General features: G+C 41.0%; 7 protein-coding genes across 7 annotated transcripts; 5 read left to right on the top strand and 2 right to left on the bottom strand.

Moving 5' to 3' along the window:
• Positions 1 to 170: 170 nt before the first annotated feature.
• Positions 171 to 1,003, bottom strand: SAMD00019534_100500 (hypothetical protein; the record flags this gene model as incomplete). Its single annotated transcript, XM_012894689.1, has 2 exons — positions 171 to 723; positions 808 to 1,003. Coding segments are annotated over 2 exons (749 nt in total), but the record flags the coding sequence as incomplete, so codon positions are not given.
• A 3,059-nt stretch (positions 1,004 to 4,062) lies between these two features.
• SAMD00019534_100490 (hypothetical protein) lies at positions 4,063 to 8,624 on the bottom strand (the record flags this gene model as incomplete). The annotated part of the gene is made up of 7 exons (XM_012894688.1): positions 4,063 to 4,910; positions 4,991 to 5,122; positions 5,201 to 5,830; positions 5,917 to 6,666; positions 6,734 to 7,069; positions 7,162 to 8,433; positions 8,540 to 8,624. 7 exons carry the CDS (start codon positions 8,622 to 8,624, stop codon positions 4,063 to 4,065), a joined length of 4,053 nt encoding a protein of 1,350 aa, XP_012750142.1.
• Positions 8,625 to 10,628: 2,004 nt separating this feature from the next.
• SAMD00019534_100480 (hypothetical protein) lies at positions 10,629 to 11,234 on the top strand (the record flags this gene model as incomplete). Its single annotated transcript, XM_012894687.1, has 1 exon — positions 10,629 to 11,234. The coding sequence occupies one exon, from the start codon at positions 10,629 to 10,631 to the stop codon at positions 11,232 to 11,234; it is 606 nt and encodes a 201-aa protein (XP_012750141.1).
• Positions 11,235 to 11,767: 533 nt separating this feature from the next.
• SAMD00019534_100470 (hypothetical protein) lies at positions 11,768 to 13,424 on the top strand (the record flags this gene model as incomplete). Its single annotated transcript, XM_012894686.1, has 3 exons — positions 11,768 to 12,115; positions 12,430 to 12,831; positions 13,230 to 13,424. Coding segments are annotated over 3 exons (945 nt in total), but the record flags the coding sequence as incomplete, so codon positions are not given.
• A 524-nt stretch (positions 13,425 to 13,948) lies between these two features.
• SAMD00019534_100460 (hypothetical protein) lies at positions 13,949 to 17,838 on the top strand (the record flags this gene model as incomplete). The annotated part of the gene is made up of 2 exons (XM_012894685.1): positions 13,949 to 15,567; positions 15,627 to 17,838. The coding sequence occupies 2 exons, from the start codon at positions 13,949 to 13,951 to the stop codon at positions 17,836 to 17,838; spliced, it is 3,831 nt and encodes a 1,276-aa protein (XP_012750139.1).
• A 2,579-nt stretch (positions 17,839 to 20,417) lies between these two features.
• Positions 20,418 to 21,443, top strand: SAMD00019534_100450 (hypothetical protein; the record flags this gene model as incomplete). Its single annotated transcript, XM_012894684.1, has 1 exon — positions 20,418 to 21,443. One exon carries the CDS (start codon positions 20,418 to 20,420, stop codon positions 21,441 to 21,443), a length of 1,026 nt encoding a protein of 341 aa, XP_012750138.1.
• A 619-nt stretch (positions 21,444 to 22,062) lies between these two features.
• On the top strand, positions 22,063 to 22,506 carry SAMD00019534_100440 (hypothetical protein; the record flags this gene model as incomplete). The annotated part of the gene is made up of 1 exon (XM_012894683.1): positions 22,063 to 22,506. One exon carries the CDS (start codon positions 22,063 to 22,065, stop codon positions 22,504 to 22,506), a length of 444 nt encoding a protein of 147 aa, XP_012750137.1.
• Between the last annotated feature and the right edge of the window lie 3,366 nt (positions 22,507 to 25,872).

Raw genomic sequence — 25,872 nt, 5'->3', positions numbered from 1 at the left:
TGTTCTGGGAGGCGTGCGACGAGAATGAGTAGATCTCGCCACTGAACTTGGTCTGCATCTGGTTGGCGCTGGTCTGCGTCGAGCTGCTCTCATTGACGCGACGGAACCTGATGTAGTTGATAGGGGTCTCGCCGCCCAGCGCGTTCATCACGACGATCACCTGGAAGTACTCGACCAGCGTGATGAAGAACTTTTGGAAGTAGTAGTAGTCGGACCACTCGGGGATCTTGGACAGGTTGAAGCCGACGATGATGGCAATGATCGAGATGTACAGGATGGCCAGCGTGGACGACAGACGCACGGTGTTGTTGATGGTCAGCTGCAGCTTGGGAATGCGCTTCTCCTGCTGCTTGAGGAATTTGATCAGGACAAAGCCGTTGACCATGATGGCCAGGCCATAGATGACGATCCAGGTAATATTTCCGTAGCTGACCCATGGGGCGATCTTATCGGGCACGATCCAACTCAGGATACTGGTGATCACGGTGTACAGCATGAACAGCGACGCCAGGATCCACGCTGAGTACCAGGCACGGGTGGTGTTCTTTAGGATGATGGAATTGGACACAAAGAACGTGTAGAGCAGCTGTGTCCAGAAACAACCGATGAAGATCCACTCGGTAAAGATAAAGTATGTGCCATAAAGCGAGAAGAAGTACGCCAATGAACCAGGTTGAAACCTTGGATATGCTAATAGGTAACAAAGTTGCTCGGTTGCTCTGACTACATGATGTGATGGTTGGATGGATGTTAGGATTGGGCTGGACTTGGAATGGTTATTGATGGGGAGGAGGCCTGGATACTTACAGAATGGGAAAAATGTGATGGAGAAGAAGGTGCAAAGACGTGGACTGATTGGACGGTTGCAGGAACGAAGGTAACGATACTCCAATATAGTCTGTGTGGCATTAAGTATAAATATAACAAAGAGGCCTGCAATTCGAAGTGACAGGAATATGATCACCAATATATCGCCAGTGTCTGATGTAGTATAAGTTCCCATTATGTGATGTTATATTATGTATGTATATGTGATTGTGATTGATTTATGTCCTTGTTGGGGAAGTGAAGTTGTTCTTATATATAATGTATTTATATTTGAAAGACGTTGGTGTTATATGTGTGTGTGTTTGGTAAGTTGGTAAAGTACAAAGGTGTGTAATGATAAGTGATTGATTGATTGATTGATCGTTTGATGAGTTGTAATAATAAATATATATGTGTTATTATCAACAACTACTACTTCTACAATGTTGCTACTACTGGTTATAATATAACAACTAAACACTTAACTAATACTAATATATATATATGTTTGTTTATATATATATCTTAATTATATATATGTATATGTGATTGAATGATAATTGATTGGTTCGTTGTAGATGAGGTCGAGCATTGGAATGAATGAATGAATAAGGACAAGGGGGGTGCAGATAGAGATGAGAGTAGACCGCAACAACTGGTGGCTGGTTGTTGGCTGTGTCTGTCTAGTGGGGGAAGATCCAGAGGGGTGCGTCCAAACCTTTTTAGAACTTGTTCAAAAACCACACACGGTCACTAACAATGACATGTTTGCAAGATGTGAGTACGTGGAATGAGTGAGCGGGTATCTGAATGAATCAATGACGACGGCGACCCTGCAGGGTGTAAGGACAACTTGGGTTGGCCGAATGATCTTTCCGCGCAACTCTTTTAAAGCTCAATCAATGTTAGGCGGACAGACACACATGTGTTAACAATACACACTCTTAGCCAATCGTTTGAGTTACACGCATGGCCCGTAAGGAGAAGGGGGGCCAATCAGGTGTCGAGTCCAGTGTTCAGGACAACAATAATTATAATTAAATGAAACTGTTTGAGAATGATTTGTCGCTTTGTTGTGAGGGCACACTCACCAATAACGCCGACACGATCTGTTTTTTTGCAATGAGGTTCTGTTGAGATTAACACTGACCCAACCATCATCTTGCTATTTTTATCAACGACTTTTTTGTTCCATTTTCATTTTCAATCTCGGCCTGATCCCATTGGACGACACAACAAGTGCGCCGTGTCCATGACCTAAGCGCTTATCTCATCTTCGTGTGTTGGTGTGAATGTATGTGGTGAAGTGATCATTCAAAGGGTTGCATGCAGAATGTGACGGACGGGGTATAAATATAATCACCCGCCCATCACAGTAGGGAATGGGCCTTTCTCGACATGGGGAGGTCAATCTCGTAGTGGGTGATGACGGTGATGATTGATGGACGCCCAATGAAAGGTAAAGTCGTCGGTTGCGCGGGGTTGCAGACAGACTTGATCAACACCCGATCTTACCCAGCGGTTCCAGACATGGTGTGATCACCCTTCCAACTTGTGAAGGGTCTCTCTCATTTGTTGTAAAGGTAGTAGTAGTTGAGTAGTAGGTGTAGTCTAAAACAATCAATTCGAATCGATCAATCAATGGTCAACTTTACATCCATCAACACTCACTTGGACGACCAGATCAATGTTTGGTAAGTCATCGACGATGGATGAATGGATGGATTGTCGGCTCAAATGGATGAGCCACAATGTATATTTTTGGACAGACCAAACTTGGGATATACTAGGCTCTCGGACCCACATGTTGATCACGATGGGAGATCTCTCAAAGATGTGACCTTATGTTGGGGGCATGCACCGGTAGCTCGGCCCTCACCCCGAGTTGAGTTGAGCTGGTAGCTACTGATCAACGTCTTGTTGTTTAAGGGGAGATTTATAAATGATCGTGTCCATGGATGGACAAGACAAGACATGTCATCTGAATGTTCATGGTATGTAGTTAACTGTGAGAGAATGAATGATGTGATGAAATGAGAATGAGAAAGATGATTGAACGATAGGTGTCAATCGCGTCAACATCTGAGATCCTGATCAATCTCTCAAGTCCATCTATAATCCAGTGATCCTGGTCGATCACTCACTCATTCATTCATAATCTTTGTCATTGCCATTGTACCTTTCATTATCAGTTACCAGTGACTAGGATCAGTGAGTGAACTTGGTTGCCTTGTGATTGGACACTTCTTCAAGGTCATGATACTCGATGCCCCTCTTTTGGCCAACCTGCTTCGTTAATGGATTGTTCAAGAGTCGATCACACATATCTATGATACTTAGGTTGCCATCAAGGGATACCTGACGCACTGAATGAAGCAAATTGGACATTTGGCTAAGGTCGACTTGGGCTCGTTTGAATGGATCATGGTCACCATCAAACAGATACGCGAGAACTTTGTGAAGATTGTTTCTGGATGCCTCTATGACCATGGACAATGATGGAAGATGTCTTTGGAAATGGGCAGGCGTGGTACAATGTTGGATGGACTATGAGGATGATGTCCAGATGACCGTTGCCATAGGCCCAGTCCACCAATCGTATGGGTAGATCATCCACGCTGACATATCCCCTGTCAAAGAGATGTGATAGTGTTTGAGCATTGCCACAGAACTGTTCCAAGTTGATCAAGTGGTGGATGGTCATGTCGGGGTTACTAATCACAGTCTTTGCCAGTTGGATCATGTAATCGATTGATAGAATGTCACTCGTTTGATGCACACTTCAACCACATCCTTGAGTTCGGAGGTGGTTGTCTTGTCGTTCACTTGCCACACTGTGCTAGGGTCACATTGGACAAAGGTTGGGACACTGACACTTACTTGGACGCGGCAATCATCAGCAACTTGTGGAAGACTGTTATCGATAATATTTTTATATTGGAGAATGATGATGGTGATCTCGATGATGTAGTCCACGGTCACAATGCTGTCGGGCATTCCAACTCTCTCCAACATCAATGATGCGGCCTCAAAGAGATAACTCTTATCTGGAGTTATATCCTTGATGTATTTGATGCTGCGCGTGTCGCCAACCAAGACAGCCTGCTCAAGGGTATACGCCAATTGATCATAGTCAAAGAATCTATCAATACTCATTGTTATATCAAACAGATCATTGTTGCCTAGGCAGTAAAGTCTCAAATGTGAAGCCCCTTGGACAAAGTTATTATAATATGATCAGTTCAGTTGTTATTACTACTGGGTCAAGTTGATTGAACCAATCTTCTTGCGTAGAGATCGTTGGTTGTGTGCGCGCACGACTGAGTAAATGATGATGGCTATCAGTGCACATCCAAATGCAACACTGGCTACAATGATGGCAATGAGTGCTGTGCGAGATAGGCCAGACTCCTTGCCCGAGCAACGTGATGATGACGAGTCGATAGTATCCACCAACAGACTAAAGTCTGGGTCGATAAGTGCGTAGAATGTGTAGTGTGGCACGTTGATGGCAATGTCTGATGTGGATGCCTGCGAGCTGTTGGTGGCACTGGGCAGCACTGTGTTGCTGATGGGTGAGACACGCGTGTCAATCTCGGCGTAGTTCATGAATCGCATGTACATCGTCTGGCCATTGACCTGCAGCTTGATCCAGTTGATGGTCTGGCCCTCGCCCAGGGTACCCGAAGATTGAGCCGAACACGACTCCTCCTCGTGTGTAGTCACGTCAGCTGACATGATCACTTGGAGAGTGTTGAGCTGCGTGGTGAAGTTGTACTGTGTGAGGCCGATCGAGTACTTGAGTGTGCCGGCATTCATCACCATGTCCTTGCCGGCAAACTTGATGGTGGCCGACTTGAAGAAGTACTGGATGGTGACTGTCACGTTGGTCTCGGTGCCCTCCAGAGTGGTGGTGTAACGTGTCTTGAGCATGTCAGTCTCGGACATGTTCTCCCTTGTCCACAAGTTGCTCAGAGTGTATGTCTTGAGTGTCTGGCCCAAGTTGTCGAGCTCCAACACACGTAGGACACTAATGGATCCCTTTCCAAAGATTGTTGTTGGATCATTTGGATCAAAGGTTGGATCAGTTCCATCAATTATCTCTGTTATCATTGAGGGAGTGTGTGAGTGAGTGGAATGATTCCAGATTGATGAGCGAGTGAATGAGAGAGAGGATACAAACGTTTAGAGCAATCCTTGTCACTGTATCCATCATCACAATCACAGATGTCTTGGGCGATACACTTTCCATGTCCAGAGCAATCGCTAACATTGCCACAAGTTGGCACAGGTGGTGGAGGTGGTGGCTTGGTGGCTATGTGTGTGGGGGGATGGGAGTTAGTGCTTGATCATGTCATTGAAGGAATGATTCCAGTAAAGTAAAAGTCCATACCATTGGTGTTGATGTATAGTTCGTTAGACATTACTCCACGGGTAGACACCTTGACGATGGCACCCTTGGGGATGGCTGCAATGTCAATGATGAAGACTGTGCCAGAGAAGAAGACGGATGGGATCGTGACAAAGTCAGAGGTGAAGTAGTGGATGTAGGCTTGGAACTCGGTCTGGTTCACACCAAAGGCGCGACCATATACTGTGAGCATTCCACCATTGTCTGAGATGTTGGATGCACGCTCAAGTGTGGGCGCCACCAGATCGAACGATGTGTTGAGGAAGTTGTTGACTAGGAGAGTCGATGGCAGACCGAGGAAGTTGAGCTGCACGTCCGATATACCAAACACTGAGACAGTGGTACCTCCAATGCCAAAGCCGTAAGGGATGGTTGTGTTGAGGCCAAATACCGCGGTGGTGTTGTCGAATGAGATGATGTTCATGGGCAGTTGGAGGATGTCGTCCATCATCGATGTCAGGTAGACCACTGGCGTGTGGGACAATGAGATGCCCGAGTTATTATCCCTGACCGTCAAATTGAAGTACACGATCCTGTTGATCGATGCCACATTAACATAAGTTGGAGCAAAGTCAAAGCCGATCAATGTTGGGACTGTCGTCTCGACCTTGGCTGTTGATTGATTGAATGATTGAGTGAGTTTGAGAGAGTGAGTGGAATGGTTCCATATGTGCAGACATCAGGGATAGTATACTTACTCGAGGTACATCTGACGTTGATGAGCTTGCTTTGAGGGTTCTCACTGGACAACTCGCGGAATGGACTGGCGAGAGAAGTGGACAATAGCTTGGAGCGGTAGCCATTGACATCGTATAGCTCGATATCTAGAATCCTGAAGTTCTGAGTCTGGCACAGTGGCTCAAGCTGCAAGTTGGCAATGTATCCAGAGGGAGTCTTGTTTGCTTGATTGAATGTGATGTTGTACACCTTGGGATCAGAGTCACTGGTGACTGACAGGATACCATAGTCGAAAGGTGTGGCGTAGGATGATGGAGCAAAGATCCAGCTCAATAGGGGTGGGTTGGTGCCACTGAAGGACAGTGACTCATCACCGGATGCCCACTTTGTGAGGTATGGTCCTTGCAAGTCGAACTTGCTCGATGTGACGTTGAGGAGTGCCTTGCCGCCGAGCACTGGCTGCAGTACACGCATGTCCCACACGAATGGACGCATGTAGATGGTGTAGTCGACTGGGCCTGGGAACATGTTCATTGGCATGGTGAAGGGGATGACATACATCTGCTGGGTCTCGTCCCAGGCACCCTGGAAAGTGTAGCGATCTGATAGCTGCTTGTCATGGAACGAGGCGAACAACTTGAGCACAGGGACAAATGACTTGTCCGCGGTGTTGACCTTGAATGTCAGAGTATTAGATGTCCTAACGTTGGTGGTATCAATATTGTTTGAGGCAAAGTTGAAGTCTGTGATCTGATGTGGATACAGGGAGTCTGGAGGATGTGTGGATGCGGTCAGGAATAGCTTCAAGCGATCAATCAATCATGTTAAGTAACTTACTTGGTTGTGGGACGTATGGGAGAGAGCTGGTTGGGACTGTGGCAGAGCGCTGGAAGACCTTGGAGTTGGTTGCCTCGTCGATAATAGTGATCTTGTCTCCGAGTGTAGACAACTTGGAGAAGTTGAAGATGCGCTCAAAAGTTCCTCGCAGCTTGGTACCCCAGACCAAGTCATATTGGCGGAGCTCAATGACCTGTTGGTCAAGAGTGGTAGCAGAGTCACTGATCAAGATCTTGTACACACCACTCAAGTCATCCGATGCTGTCACTCTCACAATGATCGAGTTGGAGGTGAATGGAATGTATTGGACTGAGATGAATGTTGGTGGAGTAGTATCTTTTTGATTGATTGATTGATGGATTGATTGGATGATTGATGGAAGGATTAGTGGATGAATCAGAGTACTCAGTCATGATGAAGTAACTTACCAACTGTGACCTTGGATGGTGTTGCTGATGTGGCTGACTGGAAGAAGCCAAGGGCTGTGGTGGTGAGCGAGGTGAGTGGGTTCTGGTACTTGGAGACTACCTTGGAATGTGAGACTTGGAGTGTAACAGCGCCAAATTGACCAGATCCTATACCGTATGGGTATGGGAGGAAGTAGTTGAGGTTGACTGATCCGGTGGTCTCGGCAAAGTAGAGACCGAACCAGGTAGTGGCAAGGATGTTGCCAGTGAATGTCCAGACGGGCACCTGACGTGTTGTGTTGAATATCATGGCAGGGGTCTTGAAGGCGGACATATCAAACGATTGGAAGTCGAACCTGGTCATGCCCTTGGAGGTCAGACCATCCTTGGTGATGAACATGCGCTGGGCAGTGTCGGATGAGCTGGTGAACTGGATTATACCCATGTAGTTTGACTGTGTGGGCGTTCCGTAGACAGCCCAGGTCTTTGGCAGGCCGCTCAGTGGTGCATTGTTCTTCCACAGCTGCAAGTAGAAGGCTGTACTGGTGGTGGCAATCTGGAACTCATACATGTACGAGCAGAGTGGGTCATTGTACATATCCTGCTGGCAAGTGATGGGGCCGAGCACGGGTGATGGATACAGTGTGGTTTGATCGATGGTAACGGCAGAGCTCTGGATGTTTGGCATGAAGCTGATGGTCTTGTTCTGGCCATAGACATCGGTAATCTTGAGGGTGTCAGGTCCAATGAATGTGCCACTGGCCGAGTTGATCAGTGAGAGCACAACCCAGAAGTACTGGAAAGTGGTGTCTTGCATGGACATTGGCACGACCTTGCAAGTGTAGCTGGTCTTGGTGACTGAACATGTGTACTGGGGTGGTGCATAGGTGTGGGGAATGAGCACTGGCATCAGCTGATCGGTGTAGGATGATGGGTCCCAAGCCAGCTGGCTGGACAGCACAGTGACGTTTGGAGACGAAGGCAGCGCCAGACACTCAAATGTAGTGGGCACGGCGTCATAGGTCAGCGGCAGGTCAGTGTTGGATATGTTGAAGATGATTGATGACTGGCCGATTGGCATCAGCAGTGTGATTGTTGTGAGTGTCACGCCTTGTGCCAGCGTGGTGGTTGCAGCGGGAGTCGATACGCTGCCAACATTGGTAGAGACGGTGCGTTGGGTACTACCCATCACCTCATTGAATACAAATTGGAATTGCACATCACATCCATAGTTGGCCGTCTTTACAGAGTAGGCACCGCCATTGTTTGGCGAAAACTGAGCAGGAATTGAGGCTAAGTTTGGTGTGAGGGGCGAGGGTTAGGGCGAGGGCGAGGGCAAGGGTTGAGGGTTAGGAATTTGTGTTTGGTTCAACTTTGAGCCCATCAATTTTAAACATACCATTTACTACAAATACAATGTATGATAATAATAACAATGATTTAAATAAAGGGTTCATCGCTATCTTGTGTACATCCAGTAACATTAAATTTTTTAAATGTTTAAACTGGTGAATTGGATTGGATTAATTGGTTGAGTGACGGTGTGCGTGATTGTGAATGTGCGTATAATTATATTATTATATTTGTTCCTGTATCTCTATGAAGTAAGTAAGCACGTGATTGACTGGTCAGTTGATTCCGTCAGACAAAGACAGGTGCGTGGGTTGTGGGACAGACAACGGGAAAGGGTAGTCGGGGGCGTGTGTGTGAGTGCGTGACGTGAGTGAATGAGTGATTGCGCTACTTCAAGTTGGCTCTCCAATAATAAACAAACTAACATACAAACAAACTAACAAACAAAGAAAAGAAAGAGGAAGAAGAAAATAATGGCAATGATGATGGTCTGAATGAGTGATTGATGGCTGAGTCCCTGGACAAATATAACGCGATTGTAAGTAATTACAATTAAACACACAATTGAATGGCGTGATGACCACGAGGACACAGAACCCTCTGAGACACCAACATCATCACCAACCTTAATGCACCCTTCAGGTAGAGAGGTGTTCATTCATTCATCATTCATCTGTTGATGGATTGCCTCCACAAGTCTTTTTCGAAAAGTGCGTGGCGCATTCTTCCGTAAGAATGGAAGCAAGACACTTGAACAGATATTGACAATCGCCTCTACTCTTTGTTGTGAGGTTGGTTGATTTGATCACAATGTGTGTGTTACAATTGTCGGGGCTAGTATACGCCCAAGTGTGGTGGGTCCATTGTTGTAGAAGTGGGGGTGGCCCCAAAGGGCTTGTCCTGACCTGCAATTCTGAAGTTTTGACAAAAGTCGTAAGAACAGATCTTTTTAAGAGTTACCTGTGTGGATGAGTAATGCCCCACAAATAGCCTTGATCAGGTAGATGGTTCAGGTGTTACCATGAACCAAACATATCTTCCAAAACCTTGACAGGCAATGGCCCAACACCAAGGAGGTGTATGATCGGGAATGTGTGCGAATGGAATGGGATTTCAAAATCCAAATTTACTCACACTGTATGTCTGTAGCAAAGATGAAGTGGCACCTGCTTAGCTAGAAGTGTCTATCTTTATTGAATTATCAAGTGTCTATCACCTGATCATCATACTTGGTGAAGGGGTGATCCAGTTCTAGGACCTACTCCGTCACTACTCAATTCAGATAATTGTCGGCAATTATTATTTATTGTTGGTGGCGCTTACATACTTGGGGAAACAATCACTTGACATCATGTTAACTTCCCTCATTCTTTATGATTATATCAACATCCAAGTTTACTCTCCATTATTTAATATTTGTTCAGAAGTCCTCCTTTTATTCTTTGTCATACCATGTGGTCCTGTATCCCATAAATTAAAAGTTTTCCCGTCAAAATGTGACCCGACCATAACATTGATGACTCATTGACACACTTAATGTTTGATTAATTGATAAAAGTAATAATAGACACAGATAATATATAAAGATGGATCATTCAATGGATGATGAACAAACAACAACAATAACAAGTTGTCAAAGTCATAATAAGATAATGGAGCTTGTATGTTTTGATTGCAAGTTGTTGATGTGTCCTGTTTGTTTGGTTGTTAGTCATAATGGTCATAAGATAGATCATGTTGATAGTATTAAGCAGAGAATGGAGAAGAAGGATTATCAGGAATTGTGGTGCATGCCAAGGTTGACTCAACTGTGGAGCACGTTGACTCAGTGTTCAAATACCTATCAATCATTACAACGTACAAGTTCAGAGATCACCAATCACTTTGAACAACTTATAAAGGTGATCATTGCTCAAGAGCACAGGATAAAGACACCGATCAACGAACAAATGTCAGTCATTCAATCAACAATCAAAGAGATCATCAACGAGATTAGTGATATCAATCATACATTACACATGCAACGACCAATGACGACAACACACACCATCAACAACCTCGATGACAATGAGTACATGTCTCAAGTCACTCAATCAATTACATCATGTACATCCATCAATCAATTCATCAACAACATGGATGAAGTGATCGATGATGTTGAAGTTGATGTTGAATGTGATCGATCATCGCACAAACTCAGTGATGATGAACTGTTGTCGCTGATCAATGATCAGTTACAACAACCTGTACAACGACCACCTTATCTAGAGCCTTCGTCACCGCATCTTCAAGCATGTCAGATCAATGCAGACACCCGCTTATTGAATGCGATCAAAACACAGCTCAAATCATGCTTCCATATCATTACACCCAAGCTGCCTCAACCAGAGGACGAGGCAATGGAGAGGGCAATCGAAGCATTCTTCAAGATCCCTTCACTTCAGAACTGCTCACGCGAGGAGTTCACGAATCGTGCCTGCTCCCACTTCAATGATCAACATGGACTTAACGTCTTTGTCTGCTACACCGCTCATCAATGCGAGCATTACGATCGCCATTTCCACTTCAAGCTAAGATCAGGATTTATTAGTGGCCCAACTGGATTCGATATATACGTTGGCGTGCCTGGTCGCAGTCCAAACATCATGGTTGGTACCAATAATGGTGATGGAGGATCGATCAACTGGGGATACTCTGGACGTAATTGCAACAGAGATGGTATGACTATCAAGTTCCTGTAGAGTAACCTTTTGGTTAATCGATCGATTGATTGATCATTTATAAATAGTTGAAGTTCACCAACTTGGATTCATTTCCAAGACTAAATCAGTTGCAATATGTATTTGTAATTAATTAATTACAACAACAATGTAAGTAAATCATGAAATATTTCAGAGGTTGATTGATTGAATGTACATTCACAATTGTAAATACTCATCTTGTTTACTCTCCCTCCCTCCACCCTCTCCTCTCTTACAGGGTCATGTAGGTCAAACCTTCGGATATAAGTATCGTACTTGTACATGTACAGATATTATGGACACAAGTAGTACGACTCCATTATGAAGTCACTACTGGTGTTAGTCATTAGAGACGGTCAAATGTTCGAATAAATAATATACGCGTGGTCGATCGTACATGTGTGTGGTTATTTGTGTGTGTTTGTCTTTGTCAGAAGAGTAACACACACAAGTTAATGAATTACTATTTGGTCTTTGGTTTTAGCGAAGCAAGATCTTTCCAAGTAACATATTTCATTGTGAATACAACAAGCAACAACAACAACACTATGAAGAAGAATATATGTATTTTTATTATTATTTTTTCTTTTTCAATAGCTTCAACTACACAAACAAAGAATAATAATAATAATTCAGGATATTATAGAGCTGCAGTGATTGAATATAAATCTACAATTACAATTGATCCAAAATTAATTAATACTAGTTTTATACAAAATAATTTGGATGATTATTATTTAATCACCAAACAAGCAGCTGAAGATGGTGCTCAAATAATTGTATTTCCAGAATATGGTCTATATCATGGTGATTTCTACCGTGATTCAATGTTACCTTTCCTCGAGGTAATTCCCGATCCATCTTTATCTTCTGATCCTGTAAGTAATATTATTTCACTGAATAAATATTATATAATATTAACAAACAATTCAAATAGGTAATACCATGTACTTCAAATATATTAGATAAAGAATTACAACTCCATTCACTTAGTTGTACCGCAATGAATAATTCAATTTATTTAGTAGCACAGATTCCTGAGGTTGAATGGTGCGATCAACTTAACATTTCCGAATGTCAACCAGATGGAAGGAATCAATATAATACATTAGTAGCTTTTGGTCCAAATGGTCAGGTATGTAATTAGTTTCAATCTAATAATATTTATTTTTGAATATTACTAACTATTCATTAGATGTTAGCCAAGTATCGAAAGACTCATCTGTATTTTGAGAGATCACTTCAGGAACACAAGGCAACAGCTGTTACATTTGATACATCATTTGGGGTGACCTTTGGCATAATGATATGTTCCGATATCAATTACAAACAACCCCTTGATATGATATTGGCAATGGGTGTTAGAAATGTAATACTATCTTCAGCTTGGTACAACTTTAGTTTCTTGTCCGCAATTGAGATGGCACAGGCTTGGTCTTATCTTAGAAAGAGCACTCTATTGTTATCTGGAATTGGTTCATCCTTTGAACGGAGTGGTACTGGCATATTCTCCAATGGAGTTATCTTGGCTTCAGCTTACAATCCTACAACCATTTCAAGAACACAAATATTAATAATAGATGTTCCAATAGATCCTCAGAAGGTGGATCCAAAAGAAACAAAGATGATGGATAGACCTTTTGATCAGATCAATCAACTTCCTCCTGTATTTCAGAATCTCTCAAAGGTTCCCAATGCGCATTGTACAACAGTTGGATTCATACCGAGACCTAATGAACATGGAATATTACATAGTAATAGTAATGGAATGAACTGTACACTAGAGTATACAACTGGTGTCCAAGTTAACAACAGTCTCTTTGGACTCGTGAGCTTCAAAGGACCATTCAAAGGATTCGATTTAGAACTTTGTATTCTTATTCAATGTGATAAACATCAACTGGAAGGATGTCAATCAATTAATTTTGAGGTTAGTTTCATTCATACTTATCATATTAATAGTAGATCAACTAACTCTCTCTACCATTGATATAGAGTTCAACAGTATTCACATCACTAAACATAAGTGGTAACTTTGAAACAGATAATAGACAATTGTTTCCAGGAATGGCAACTTATCCAAATGGCAACTATCTTGGAGAGTATGTCAACCAAGATACTCACTTCTCTGCTTCAAACATTGAACATCCCTTGATATCAATGCATATGAGGTCAATGAAGTGGGTCGACAAATGATCAATAACACCGAAATAAATTCAAAGAATGAGCAAATGGTCATCACTGGTGAATGATCACAAAATCAGATATTTGTTTGAATGGTCATCACTGATTAATGATCAAAGGATGACAGTGTTGAATCAATCATACATACATGTAAACAGACAATGATAGATAGTAGTAATAATTATAATAGTATACATGCAGTGTTTCATAATCAAGTGTTGTGCAGATTGATCTTTAATCATGTTAGCGATATACATAGACAATGGATCAAAGTACCATCGACATTGATAAAGTCAACGATCAAAGGTGCCAAACTACATAACAATGGTGATCTAATAGAGATGTTAAGGTACAATGCATCTCATATGCTCATCAATGCCTACAACAACATGCCCAACATCAACAACAATACAACAAGTTACCTTTTAAAATGTAACCTATTATTATACTCTTCATTCTATAATAATACAACTATATTCAAACATATATGTACATCATCATCCAACAACAACAACAGCAACAACCCAAGCATGTTTATAAAGGTCACCAAGATGTTATCAAACATCTTGTTTCATGGCAATGCAGATATACTCAAACAATACCTCGAGATCAACCCGTACCGTCACTTACCAAACAACAAGGTGTCGAAGCTGCCTTATGCCGTGGACAGTGGCAACGAGCAGTGTTTGCGTCTCTTTCTCCAACACCTCACCATCGATGACGATGCCAAAGATCGAGTCGATTACATAGCCTTCAAGCGACCTGGGGTCAGCGTTGGCATTCTCAAGATACTCCACGAGGAGTTCAACTGTCTCTTTGCCTTCAAGGAGCTGTGGATGCCAGTGCTGAGACACTCCATCCACCACAACATGGTCGACAGTGTCAAGTATATATTGGATAGAGCGCCAGACAACCAAGACCTCAATGTTCTGATTTCTAGCCATCTGATACAATTCGCCAAGGACAACAATGTCGCAATGTTTGAGATATTCAACAAGTCAACATTTGGTGCCAAGTTCATCAAGATGGATGATTTTGGAAGGTTGATCAAAGAGGCCGCGTCCAAAGGTCACGAGTCCTTCATTCAACACTTGCTCAAACACCATGTTGGCAATGGTAACATCACCATTTCCTCCGAAGACATGTTGAGCGAAGTGATGGACTTGACCCTGGGCAAACTTCGTGTCACAGGAGTTATTGCCTTGCTCAATAATGACGTCATGAATGCCGAGTCACTCTTGGACGAGATCGAACAACTGGACAAGGAGCATTGTCTTGAAATGTCCGAGGCGATGGCCTTGATGTTATGCTCGCCGCGTACACCTCCTAAGACCTTCTACGAGAACACTCTGCCCAATCTGATCGACGCCATTGGCAAGCCTGGCAGCAACATCACCGAGGACATCGTCTGCCAGTTCATTGTCAACTGCAAACACTCAATGCACAACAACTATCCAACATATGCCCATTCAAATCCCATCAACAACGCTATGAAGTTCGCCGCCTGTTTCTCGGCTCGGGTGATGCGTCTGCTCCACGATCAACTCGGTGCAGAATATGAGCATTCTTATCTGAAGGAGGCTATTGATAGTAATTGCCGTGATACATTGGCGTTGCTATTTGAGCACATTGACAAGACCGATCTTGACCTCGGCCCATTTGACCAGGAGGTGTTCCAGTACATCACTCAAGCATCATTGGACGACGTTATATTCATCCTCACTCACATGGATCAGATACGCAAGAACCCAGTAATCTGTGAGCAGGCCATCTACAATGACGACCCGAGTGTGTTTGAGTACGTGGTTGGTTTGTTCACGAATGAGCAGCTTGAAGGAAAGGTACTGCATCGCACGATCAACCAGTCACTCACAAAGGACAGGCTGGACATTGTCCTACTGCTGGAGGATCGTTTCAAACGTCAATTTCTCAGACCTACTCTTGACACATTTGAATCAATGGCCCTAAGCAATGCATATCGTTCACTCGAGTACCACTTCAACTCATCGACATTCACCAACATGCCAATCACTCATCGTCTTCGAACCGTTCACTCAATCAAGGATAAAGCTTATGATGAAGGTTCGACTCGAGTGGTCAAACTATGTGATGATCAGATCAAGTCACTCACAATCCAACAACAACAATCGTAAGTCATTCAATCAAGTTCAAATATGTTCATACTTACTCATTCAATCAATCAATCAGACAACTTCCCGTTCAGTTATCAATTGAAGTACCTTTGGCATTATTCTCAAGTCAATTGGAGACAGCAGTACACGCGGTGTTTGGTGACAGGAAGCTTGGAATGCACATCATGGAACAGGTTGGACTGGTTCACAAGTCACTTGGTGCCAAGAGTGACCAAGTGATCAAGGGTGCCGGATTGATCGGCAGTCATTCATTGTCTGATTACATCAAGTATGGTGCGACCGAATGGTTCCTCAAGGCATACTCCTCATCAACATCCTCATTAGATCGTGACACGATCCAGAACACAGTATTGCTTGGAATTGCTTTCAACAAGTGCAACTCACATGTGATTGATGTGCTGCTGGACAATCCAATCATGACTCTACTTGAGGATGACGACCTAACTCATTCATTCTTCTGGAATGTATCATCGTGCACTCATCCAGATTGGGAGAGGATGACTGAACAATACCTCATGATCAAATTCCAGAGCGCTCCATTGGATCTCGACAGTGAGATTATATCAATGATCCAACATCCATCATTCCTTCGCAAACTCATTCAAAGTGGCGCCAAACCATTGGCACGACCCAGTGAACCAGAGGAGTACATTGACAACGTGACAAAGGGATGGCTCACCAAGCCATGGGCATTGGAGATGCTTGAACTGCTCATTCAACACGAACTCTTGAGCTCCGACATGATGGAGCAGTTGAGTCTCAAAGCAATCGAACTCAACATAATGTCAGTCGTCACATACTTGATCGACTTGTATCAAGCACCACAGATGGAGGAGTCAAGGACAAGATTCATTACAAATGTTATTGTAGGCTGCTGCAGGCATGGTCGAGTCGAGCAATTAGACCTTATGCTTCCATTCATCGAAGCAAACATTGACCAACATTACCAAGATTGGATCACAGTATCATTCCAGAGTGGACATGTCTCGGTAGTCCAAAGAATACATGCAGTCATCATGTCCAATGTACAAAATGACTCATTCAATATTCTGGATTACTTGGACGTACCCTTGGCCAATGGTCACATTGACTTGGTCAACTTCATCCTCGATCAAACAACTCCCACAGGAATTTCAGGCTTTATTGCAACTCCTTGGCACGAAAGGTCCAACGTCAAGGAGGTCCACCATAGTATCTTGTCAACCGAGTTGGTTGGGCGATTGCTGTTATATCGACTCCCACTCCTAGGCAGTCTACTGGGCTGCGCAATCAAAGCTGGCAACAGAAACGTGATCAATATGTTGAAGCATGACGTGAAGTGTGCGAGAATCAACTTCAACTATAGATATGCACTTGGACAGGCATTGCATGCTGGAGATGTTGACTCGATACAGTGGATCATCCAACAGCAGTCAGGTATCATACTATATGAGTACGATCCTCTAGAGTTTGACAAACTATTTGGCTCACTTATAGAACTGATTGTTGAGCCCACCAACATCAATGTCACAGAGGAGGTGATTGTCATGCTGATCAAAACACTAGACAGAGATATGATATCACGCAACATGTCCAAGATACTCAAGATTGCGGCTTCTAAGTCAGTCGCGGCCATCAAGATGGTAATCAAACGCTTCACAACCTTTGACAAAGGTGATCGAATCAGTGCCGTACACCAGTTGTTGACATCAGAGATCAGGGAAGTGATCAATGTCAGCATGAAACGAGGCGACTTTGATTCGATTGAGTATCTACTCCATCTAGCGCTCACTGTCGCATCAGTCGCCATCTATAGGGAGAACAGACATCAGCTCCAGGATCTCATCAACTTGGAGCACCTCAACGGACCAATTCTTGCACAACTCCTAGACAAAGGATTGGTTGGAGTCGATGGCAAGTCTGATTTACTGGCAAGAATGGTCGATTGGGCTTTCAGTGAGGGCAAGTTGGACATCATCCAACTCGTCCACCAACGTTGCAACACTCCAGAGCAGCTCAAACGACATCTCCCATCAATATTCAACATCCTTGACACAGCACTTAAGAATCATCACAATGTTCTTAGTTATATGTTTGAAGGCCATGCGTCTGGAAGTGGTAATCAATCAACAATAATCACTCCATTCAAACGAGCTATGGTCGAGACGGATATCGTATCATTGCTCAAGGTAGTCCGATTATGTAATTGCTCCAAGGATGTCAATTTGAATACAGTGGCAATGTGCGATCGGCTCATAAAGGACCATGATGGTACTACATTCAAATAAATGCCTGTTATTTATTATTTGTTCAATCTTTTATCAAACATGAAACAAATAAATCGCGAGCGCCTACAGGGTCATCATCATTGAGAAGTGTCCACTGATCATCTTGGATTGAGTAACGATAGTTATGACCAGTGCCACTAATACGAACGATGCCATACGAACGATCATACACCAATGATCGATAGGGCTTCCAGGTTGGACACATTGTCAGATTGGTGGACTGGAGGTTCAGCATATTGAGTCGCACGAATGATTCAATGTTGAGCATGTAAAAATTGCCATCATTGTCGAAACAACATGTATCTTCAATTGACATTTAGCCCTGGTATGAGTTTGGCCACTCAAGTCTTATCATTGAAGGATTGAGAATTCTCAATATTATCGATAACATATAGTGACTTGTCATAGAATTGTATGAGCGCCAAGCTCACTGGCTTAAGAAGCCGTCCAACATGGGTGAATTGTTGTGTTTCAATATTGAAGCAGTCTACTCTATCCAATTTTTCTTCTTCATATGTTCTTCCACCACCAACCAGGTATATATGTTTGTCACCATTATAGCATACTGAGACGTATTGACAACTTTCAATTCCTACAATGTCCGACTCGTAGCACTTTTTCTCTGCCAAGGAGTATCTACTGAATCTTCCAGGTGAATTCCCACCAAACAGATAAATGTTGCCACGGGCATAGACAACCGACCTGTCCATGRAGCTTGTATTCAGGGTTGATGAAGAAATTGTCGACTTGTGTCCATTTTGATGTTTCCAGTGAGAACAAAGAATAGTTCTCGCCAAAGCATAGGATATGACGATCAAGTTCGTTTCGCATGTTGGTCTCTGGAATAGGCGGAGGTGAAACCAGTTTGAAGGCGGATTCAATCTTCTGCTTGACACCATACAACTCTTTTTCATCAACGACCACACGGTACAACTGAAGTCTCGTCGCTGTTGCATCATATGGTTTTGCCTTCCAATGTTGAATGTGACCACTGATCAATGATAATAGCTCATTGTCACTGAGTTTATCAACAGTCTCCTTCTTTACTGTTTGGAAGTGAGGGCCTTCCAACAGCTTCGTAATGGACGAACATGATGTTTGGATTGATTGAACATATTCAGAGATATCATCTTGTTGGTTGACGTTGTCGTGATTGTCCTTTGGATGTTGATGGTTGACAATGTCTTTGACATCTTTGAGCTCACCCATAATGTTGTTTATAGTTGATTGAATATGGGCCATCTGTTGGTCGATTGGTGACATGAATCTGTGCTCTTGGGCCACGACAATCTTGATCAACTCTTCAAAGTGGTTGCTGAACTTGGACCGTGTATTCTTCAACTCTTGATAAGACTCGGTGCACTGCTTCAAAGTCTTTAGTAAATGATCCAACCTTGTTGCGCACCACAATGACAGGTAGTCCTTCTCTTCGATACCGGCTTTGATACTAGCATTATGATCAGTCTTGTGACCATTATGATTACGTACACACAGCACAAGCCAATTTATTACAATCAATACAAATGAACACTGTCCTCATGTTGTGTATAGTACAAGTGATTGGTCGTGGTTGTATTACTTCATTATTATTATTATTATTTTTATTATTATCAATGTTGACTTGATTAGAGTCTATCATTATTATCTCTTATCTCTATCTCTTAGACTTTGTAAGAATGAATAGGCAACAATGTACACAACTTATTTATGGACATATGCATTCATTCCAGATAAGGTTGTTGTGGGGGACTAGAGATCACTCAATGTGGGGTGACCCCCTACACATTACCTAATCTGGTACCAATTTGTTATCTCTATCTATCTATTATTATCTACTGAACTTCAAGACAATCACCTCGTCTTGGGCATCGGATGATGAATGAGCGCCCATCCATTGTCGACGAAAGAAGTACCTCAAGTAGTAGTTTGTACTCTAAAGTATGTATGAGTGATTGATCGATATATACATATAAATAGAGATAGACATTATGGAGAAGAACAAAGAATTGAATGAACAATTTGCTGGAGCTGAGCACGCGAGAGGGAGTAGTAAGATGTGCGATACTCACAATAATATGAATTCAAATGAGTTCATTTGTTTAGATTGTAACTTGATGATATGTCCAATATGTTTGGTTAGAAGTCATCATGGACATAGGTTGGATAATGTAGCCAATGTCAAACATTGTATGGAGGTGAAGGACTACCAGGCAATGTGGTGCACACCAAGATTGAATCAACTCTGGACAACACTTCAACAATGTGCTTCAACATATCAATCGCTACAAGAGACTCATACAGAGATAACAGGTCACTTTGAACAACTGATCAAGGTGATCATCTCTCAAGAGCACAGAGTCAAGTCATCGATCAATCAACAAATGACCCACATTCTTTCAACGATCAATGACATCAACAATGAGATACATTCACTATTCAATCAAACAGATAATAACAACAACAACAACAAAAGCAACAAAGAAGTGTACAGTGATGATGACATATCCAACTTGATTCAATCAATCACATCATTTACCTCAATGGAACATTTCATCAATAACACTATAGCACAACAGAGTATGATTGATGTTGGACAGCTCAATGATGACCAGTTGATGTCAATGGTCACTCGGCATACTGAACACATTCAACAAGTGCCGTATGACGATGAATCGTTGTCCAGTTTGAAATCATTCAGCGTCAACACCAATACAACCAAGCTCAGCAGTATCAAGAGACAGATTGAGGAATGCTTTGAACTAGTCGAGTCGACAGGAGAAAGTGACACTGGCCTTGCCAATGATGTGCCTCACAAGTTGGACGGTCACATCATGTCAATGAGCGGCAACAAGTGCTCATTGTTCTCAATGGAGGCATGTCGATGGACCGAGATAAATGGTACCTTCAACAAATCATTGGGTCGAGTTGACACATCAGCTGTCTACGCTCGCGGAAGTGTCTATGTGTTTGGTTCAGCCTCGGCAACAAAGTATGTGCGATACTCATTGGGCGAGAAGAAGTGCTACGAAGGTGATATTGTTGGAGTGTGTGGCGATCAATACTTGGCCGTGTGTTATGACGGTGACCATAACATCTACTTGGTCGGTGGACGCGTTGGCGATCGTTTGGAGGTGTCCACCTTTGACATTGACACCAGGTTGTTCAGTCAAGTTGGACTGTTATCGCTGCCATTCATCTCGGCACCAATATTCTACTACCAAGACTGTGTGCACATTGTCGATCAGAACAATGGCATCGTATCATTCAATGTCAAGACCAAGGCGATTGACTATGACTTTATGGATCTCGAGCTGGATGAGACCAACTCATGTTGTTTCGATGGCGAAGGCAATGTGTACGTACTCACCCAGGACACATTCACCCGATGCTCAATGTCCACTGGTCGATCTACCAAGTTGGCAGACTGTCCAATGGAGACACTATATGGTAAATTAGTCTATGATAAAGTGTTTGGAATCTATTACATTGTTGGCAGAGGTGGCAACTATCGTTACTCAATCAAAAGCAACAAATGGAAGGATCTTGAAGACGGTGACCCAAGTGCAGAGAGAGGATCTTACGGAATGTGTTTGATACGTGACTAACTTGGAGAAAGAGGTTGAGCAATCCTAAAGTCTCAAGAGACTACCCTATTCCATTGTCCCAATAATAACAATGATCATTATCTCTACAATCCCAGAATAGTTTTGGGTCAAAATTTAATAAAAGTAGTTATTATTGTTGTTAAATATAGATAATATCTTCTTTATTGATTGATGATGTCAATCATCTAGTGATGTATGTATATTTTGGAACCAATATTGGAACTGACAGAATTGAGGAAGTCTCAAAGATGAAAAGAGACAGTATCTCATGAGTGTGTGGTCCTGATCTAAAGTTGGAAAACACCTAAAAATAGGATGTCAGGTTTTTGGAAGGATCCAAATTTTGATCAAAACCCAAACAGAGTTTTCAAATTGTTGATTGACAATATCTATAAATATTAATAGACAAGGACAATTGTTTAATACATCATCAACAATCTAAATAATAATAACCAATAATCAAATAATAATAATAATATTAATATTAATATTAATCATGCGTGTAAAATTACAATCAAAATGTCCATATGTTGTATTTCTTTGTTATCACGTAGTGAATGCATGTGGATGTGATCGATGCAAAGTCTGGACCAAGTGGGAGAACATTGCCATTGATGGAATGCCTGGTGCCAAGTATGGACGCTCCAAGATCGATGTGTACAACTACACTGACGTTCGCAAAGTGTGTGAAAAGACTAGTATTATGTACGCCCTGATGCCTGAGGGCAAGGAGAGGACTGCAACCATCCATGACTTCAAGATCAACTTTAGCATGAAGAACAAGGGCCGCTATGTAATTGCCACTTGCCAGGTTGCCGATAAGGAATGCTCGGTCAAGATCTCAACCTTCAGCCAGGGTGATGTCAATGCAAAGAACTTCAATGATGCGATGGAAGCTCAGAGGGTGAGACAGCAGGCGCATCAGAAGCAGATGATGCAACAACAGAGATATCAACAAGATATGATGTATAACAATGCAAGGATACAAGCAGCCAATGCCCAAGCCAACTTTTACAACAACCTCAATCAACAATTAGATGATGATTATGATTATGAAGATTAATTAAATTCAATTATAATTGATCTGATGATCTACATTATCCTTAATAAATTATTAAAACTTGTTAAAGTCATGACTCGAGAATTTTGAATACTTGGAAACAAACTCTTATAGACTTATAATCAAATGGCGTTCATTCATTCATTTTTCAATATATAATAATACTTTAGAAGAGATAGATATGAATAATAATAATAATAGTAGTAGTAGTAATGATGGTGATAATTTGGCTGCTAGTCAAACACAACCAATGGTTGGTATGGAGCCTAAATGTTGTAATATGACCAACAATATCACTCAATTAATATGTCTTGATTGTACTCTGATGATATGTCAGTCATGTTTGATCAAGTGCCACAGAGGACATAGATTGGATTCAATTGATAATATACAACGTACATTTGAAGAGAAGGATTACAAAGGAATGTGGTGTAGTCCAAGATTGAATCTATTATGGGACACTCTACAGAAATGTTCCAAATATTATCTAGAGCTACAACAGGTACATCATGAAGCCAATGATCAATTTGAACAATTTATCAAAGTGTTCATGTCTCAAGAACATAAGGTAAAGTCTTCAATCAATCAACAAATGAATATAGTTGGATCAATAGTCAATGAAATAATGAATGAGATCAATGATATTACAAATATACCTCATCTCCATCTATCCCAAAACAACAATGACAATCCAATGGAGGAAGATAAAATATCAAATCTTTTTCAATCAATTTCATCAAGTCCATCAATGGATGATTTCATCCGAATATCAAGTCCACCTTTATTAGATTTATTACCATGTCTTAGCAACAAAGAGTTAATATCAACTATTAGCAAACATAAACAATACATTGAAAGTTTTCCTTATGATGACCAAACAATATCAAAGTTATTGGAACCATCATTCAAATTCAACTTTAAAAAGTTGATCACTATCCAAAAGGACTTGGAACATTGTTTTGATACCACCGGTAACACTAAGGTACCTCCAAAGAAAATGCCGGTTAAACCAGTTGCTTCTCCCCAACCAAAGAGAAATATAGTTAAAACCAAGTATCATAATCATATAGCCTCTATTATTGGAAAAGATATCTCTATGCTCTCACTTGAATCTTCAAAATGGACAACAATCAATGATGCTTTTCCAGGAGATATTTCTAGTGTAAATTCTGTTACCTATGCTCAAGGAAGTATCTATATTTTTAATGGAGGCAGTTGGTATAGATATTCACTAGTGGATATGAAATGTTATCAAAAGGAAATTCCAATTGATTGTGGAGTAAGATTAGCAACTTGTCTTGGTAATGACAAATATATTTATATAGTTGGAGAGAACTTCAACTCATTGGAGTTCTCCAGGTTCGACATTGAAACTGAACAATTCATACATATAGGCAAAACTCCACTTTTCACAATGACATCTCCAATATTCTTCTACCAAGATTCGATTTATTTAATTGATTTGAACAATGGTATTCTATCAATTGACGTAGAGACAATGGAAATAGGACATCAATTTATGGATATTAATATTCACAAGTTTAACATGTGTTGTTTTGATCAAAGGAATCAAGATATTTACATCATTACTGAGGGATCTTTCTTGAAATGTTCCCTAGTGTATGGAAAAGTAAATGAACTAGTTGAATGTCCCATGGAAATCTATTACGGTAAATTATTTTATCATGACGAATTTGGAGTGATTTACATTGGTGGAATGAACTCAAACTGTAGATACTCAAAATCATCTTCCAAGTGGAAAGTTCTAAAGGACAATGATCCTATTAGAGAGAGAGCTTATTTTGGTGGATGCTTGATACAAAATATTTGATAATAAGTAATTATAATTATAATTATTCAAATTTTCTTTTGAAGTTCCAAAAGTGTTTTTAGATCTATTCCAATCAGTTTTATTAATAAATTAAAATGGTTATTAGAGTACTCTCGCTTAAACTTTAATATTATTAATATATATATATTATAAATGGATAATAAAGAAGAATTAAAAATGGAAACTTATTCAATATGTGACATTCATAAATCTAGGATAAATGAATTTATATGTTTAGATTGTATTACTTATATCTGTCCATTATGTATGATGAAACAACATAATTGACATATGTTGGATACCTTTGATAATATAAATAATCAGATCAAAGAGAAGGATTATGAATCAAAGTGGTACTCCCCAAGATTGAATACACTTTGGAAGACTCTTCAACAATGTGCCACATCATATAAGGATCTTCAAAAGAATCATATTGAGATAGTTAATAGATTTGAACAAATAATCAAAATGGTTATATCTCAAGAGCATAAGTTGAAATCAATTCTCACAGATCAAATGGATGATATTAATTCTATAGTTATCAAAGTGATGATTGAGATGTCTCAACTTACTGGTCTTCCTTTAGATATAGATAGTGGTATCAACCCACTTGATCAAGAATTATTTGATAAAGTTATTGAATCAATTATATCCTCACCTACAATTAATAACTTTATTTGTAACCAATCAATATTTTTGGATCATCAATTGGAAGATACTCAACTCAACCCCATTCAGTTATTATCTATTCTCCAACGTTGTAATAATAATTATTCAAATAATACTTTAGATAATCTTCAAACCAAATTGGTTACTATCCATTCAAATAGATTGAATTCTCTCAAGAAAATCATTGAACAATCTTTTTCTACTGAAGAAGTTAAGACTATTCCTCAACCTCCACTTACTCTACAGGAACTAAGTTATAAGTTTGAAGGAAATATTGTAACATTCAATGGTCGTGATCTTGATTTTTTTTCTCTTGATTCTTTAAAATGGACAACTATCATATCCCCTTTCAATATTGACCTTCATAATGTTGGAATTTCTGTAGCTTACGCCTTGCGTGATCTCTATGTATTTCGAAATTATTCAAACCAATATATTAGATTCTCATTGAAGGAACATAAGAGTTATTATTATGAAATGACTCCAGATATCCGAGGACAAGTGATAGCTGCATGTTATAATGATCACAATGACATTTATATAGTAGTTAATAATTTAGAATATCTGGGTGTATTGGATATCTTTTCCCTAGATCTTAGTACAGAAAAGTTCCTAGAAGTTGGAAATGTTACTATCTCATGTCTATCTGCTCAAATATTTTTTTGTGACCAGACTTTATTCTTTGTAGATCAAAACAATGGAATTATCACTTATTCTCTTCCCAATGGCCAAGTTGATCATGTATTCATGGACTTGGATTTAAGTGATTCCAACTTATGTTGTCTAGATGAATTAGAGGAATCTCTTTACATACTGTCCAAGAACAGGTTTATTAGATGTACCTTCAAACCTGAAGAAATTACATACTT

The sequence above is a fragment of the Acytostelium subglobosum genome (assembly GCF_000787575.1).
Source record: "Acytostelium subglobosum LB1 DNA, scaffold: scaffold25, whole genome shotgun sequence".
Classification (NCBI taxonomy): domain Eukaryota; phylum Evosea; class Eumycetozoa; order Acytosteliales; family Acytosteliaceae; genus Acytostelium; species Acytostelium subglobosum.
The sequence above is the reverse complement of the archived record's forward strand: the minus strand, read 5'-3'. Positions and strand labels throughout refer to the sequence as shown.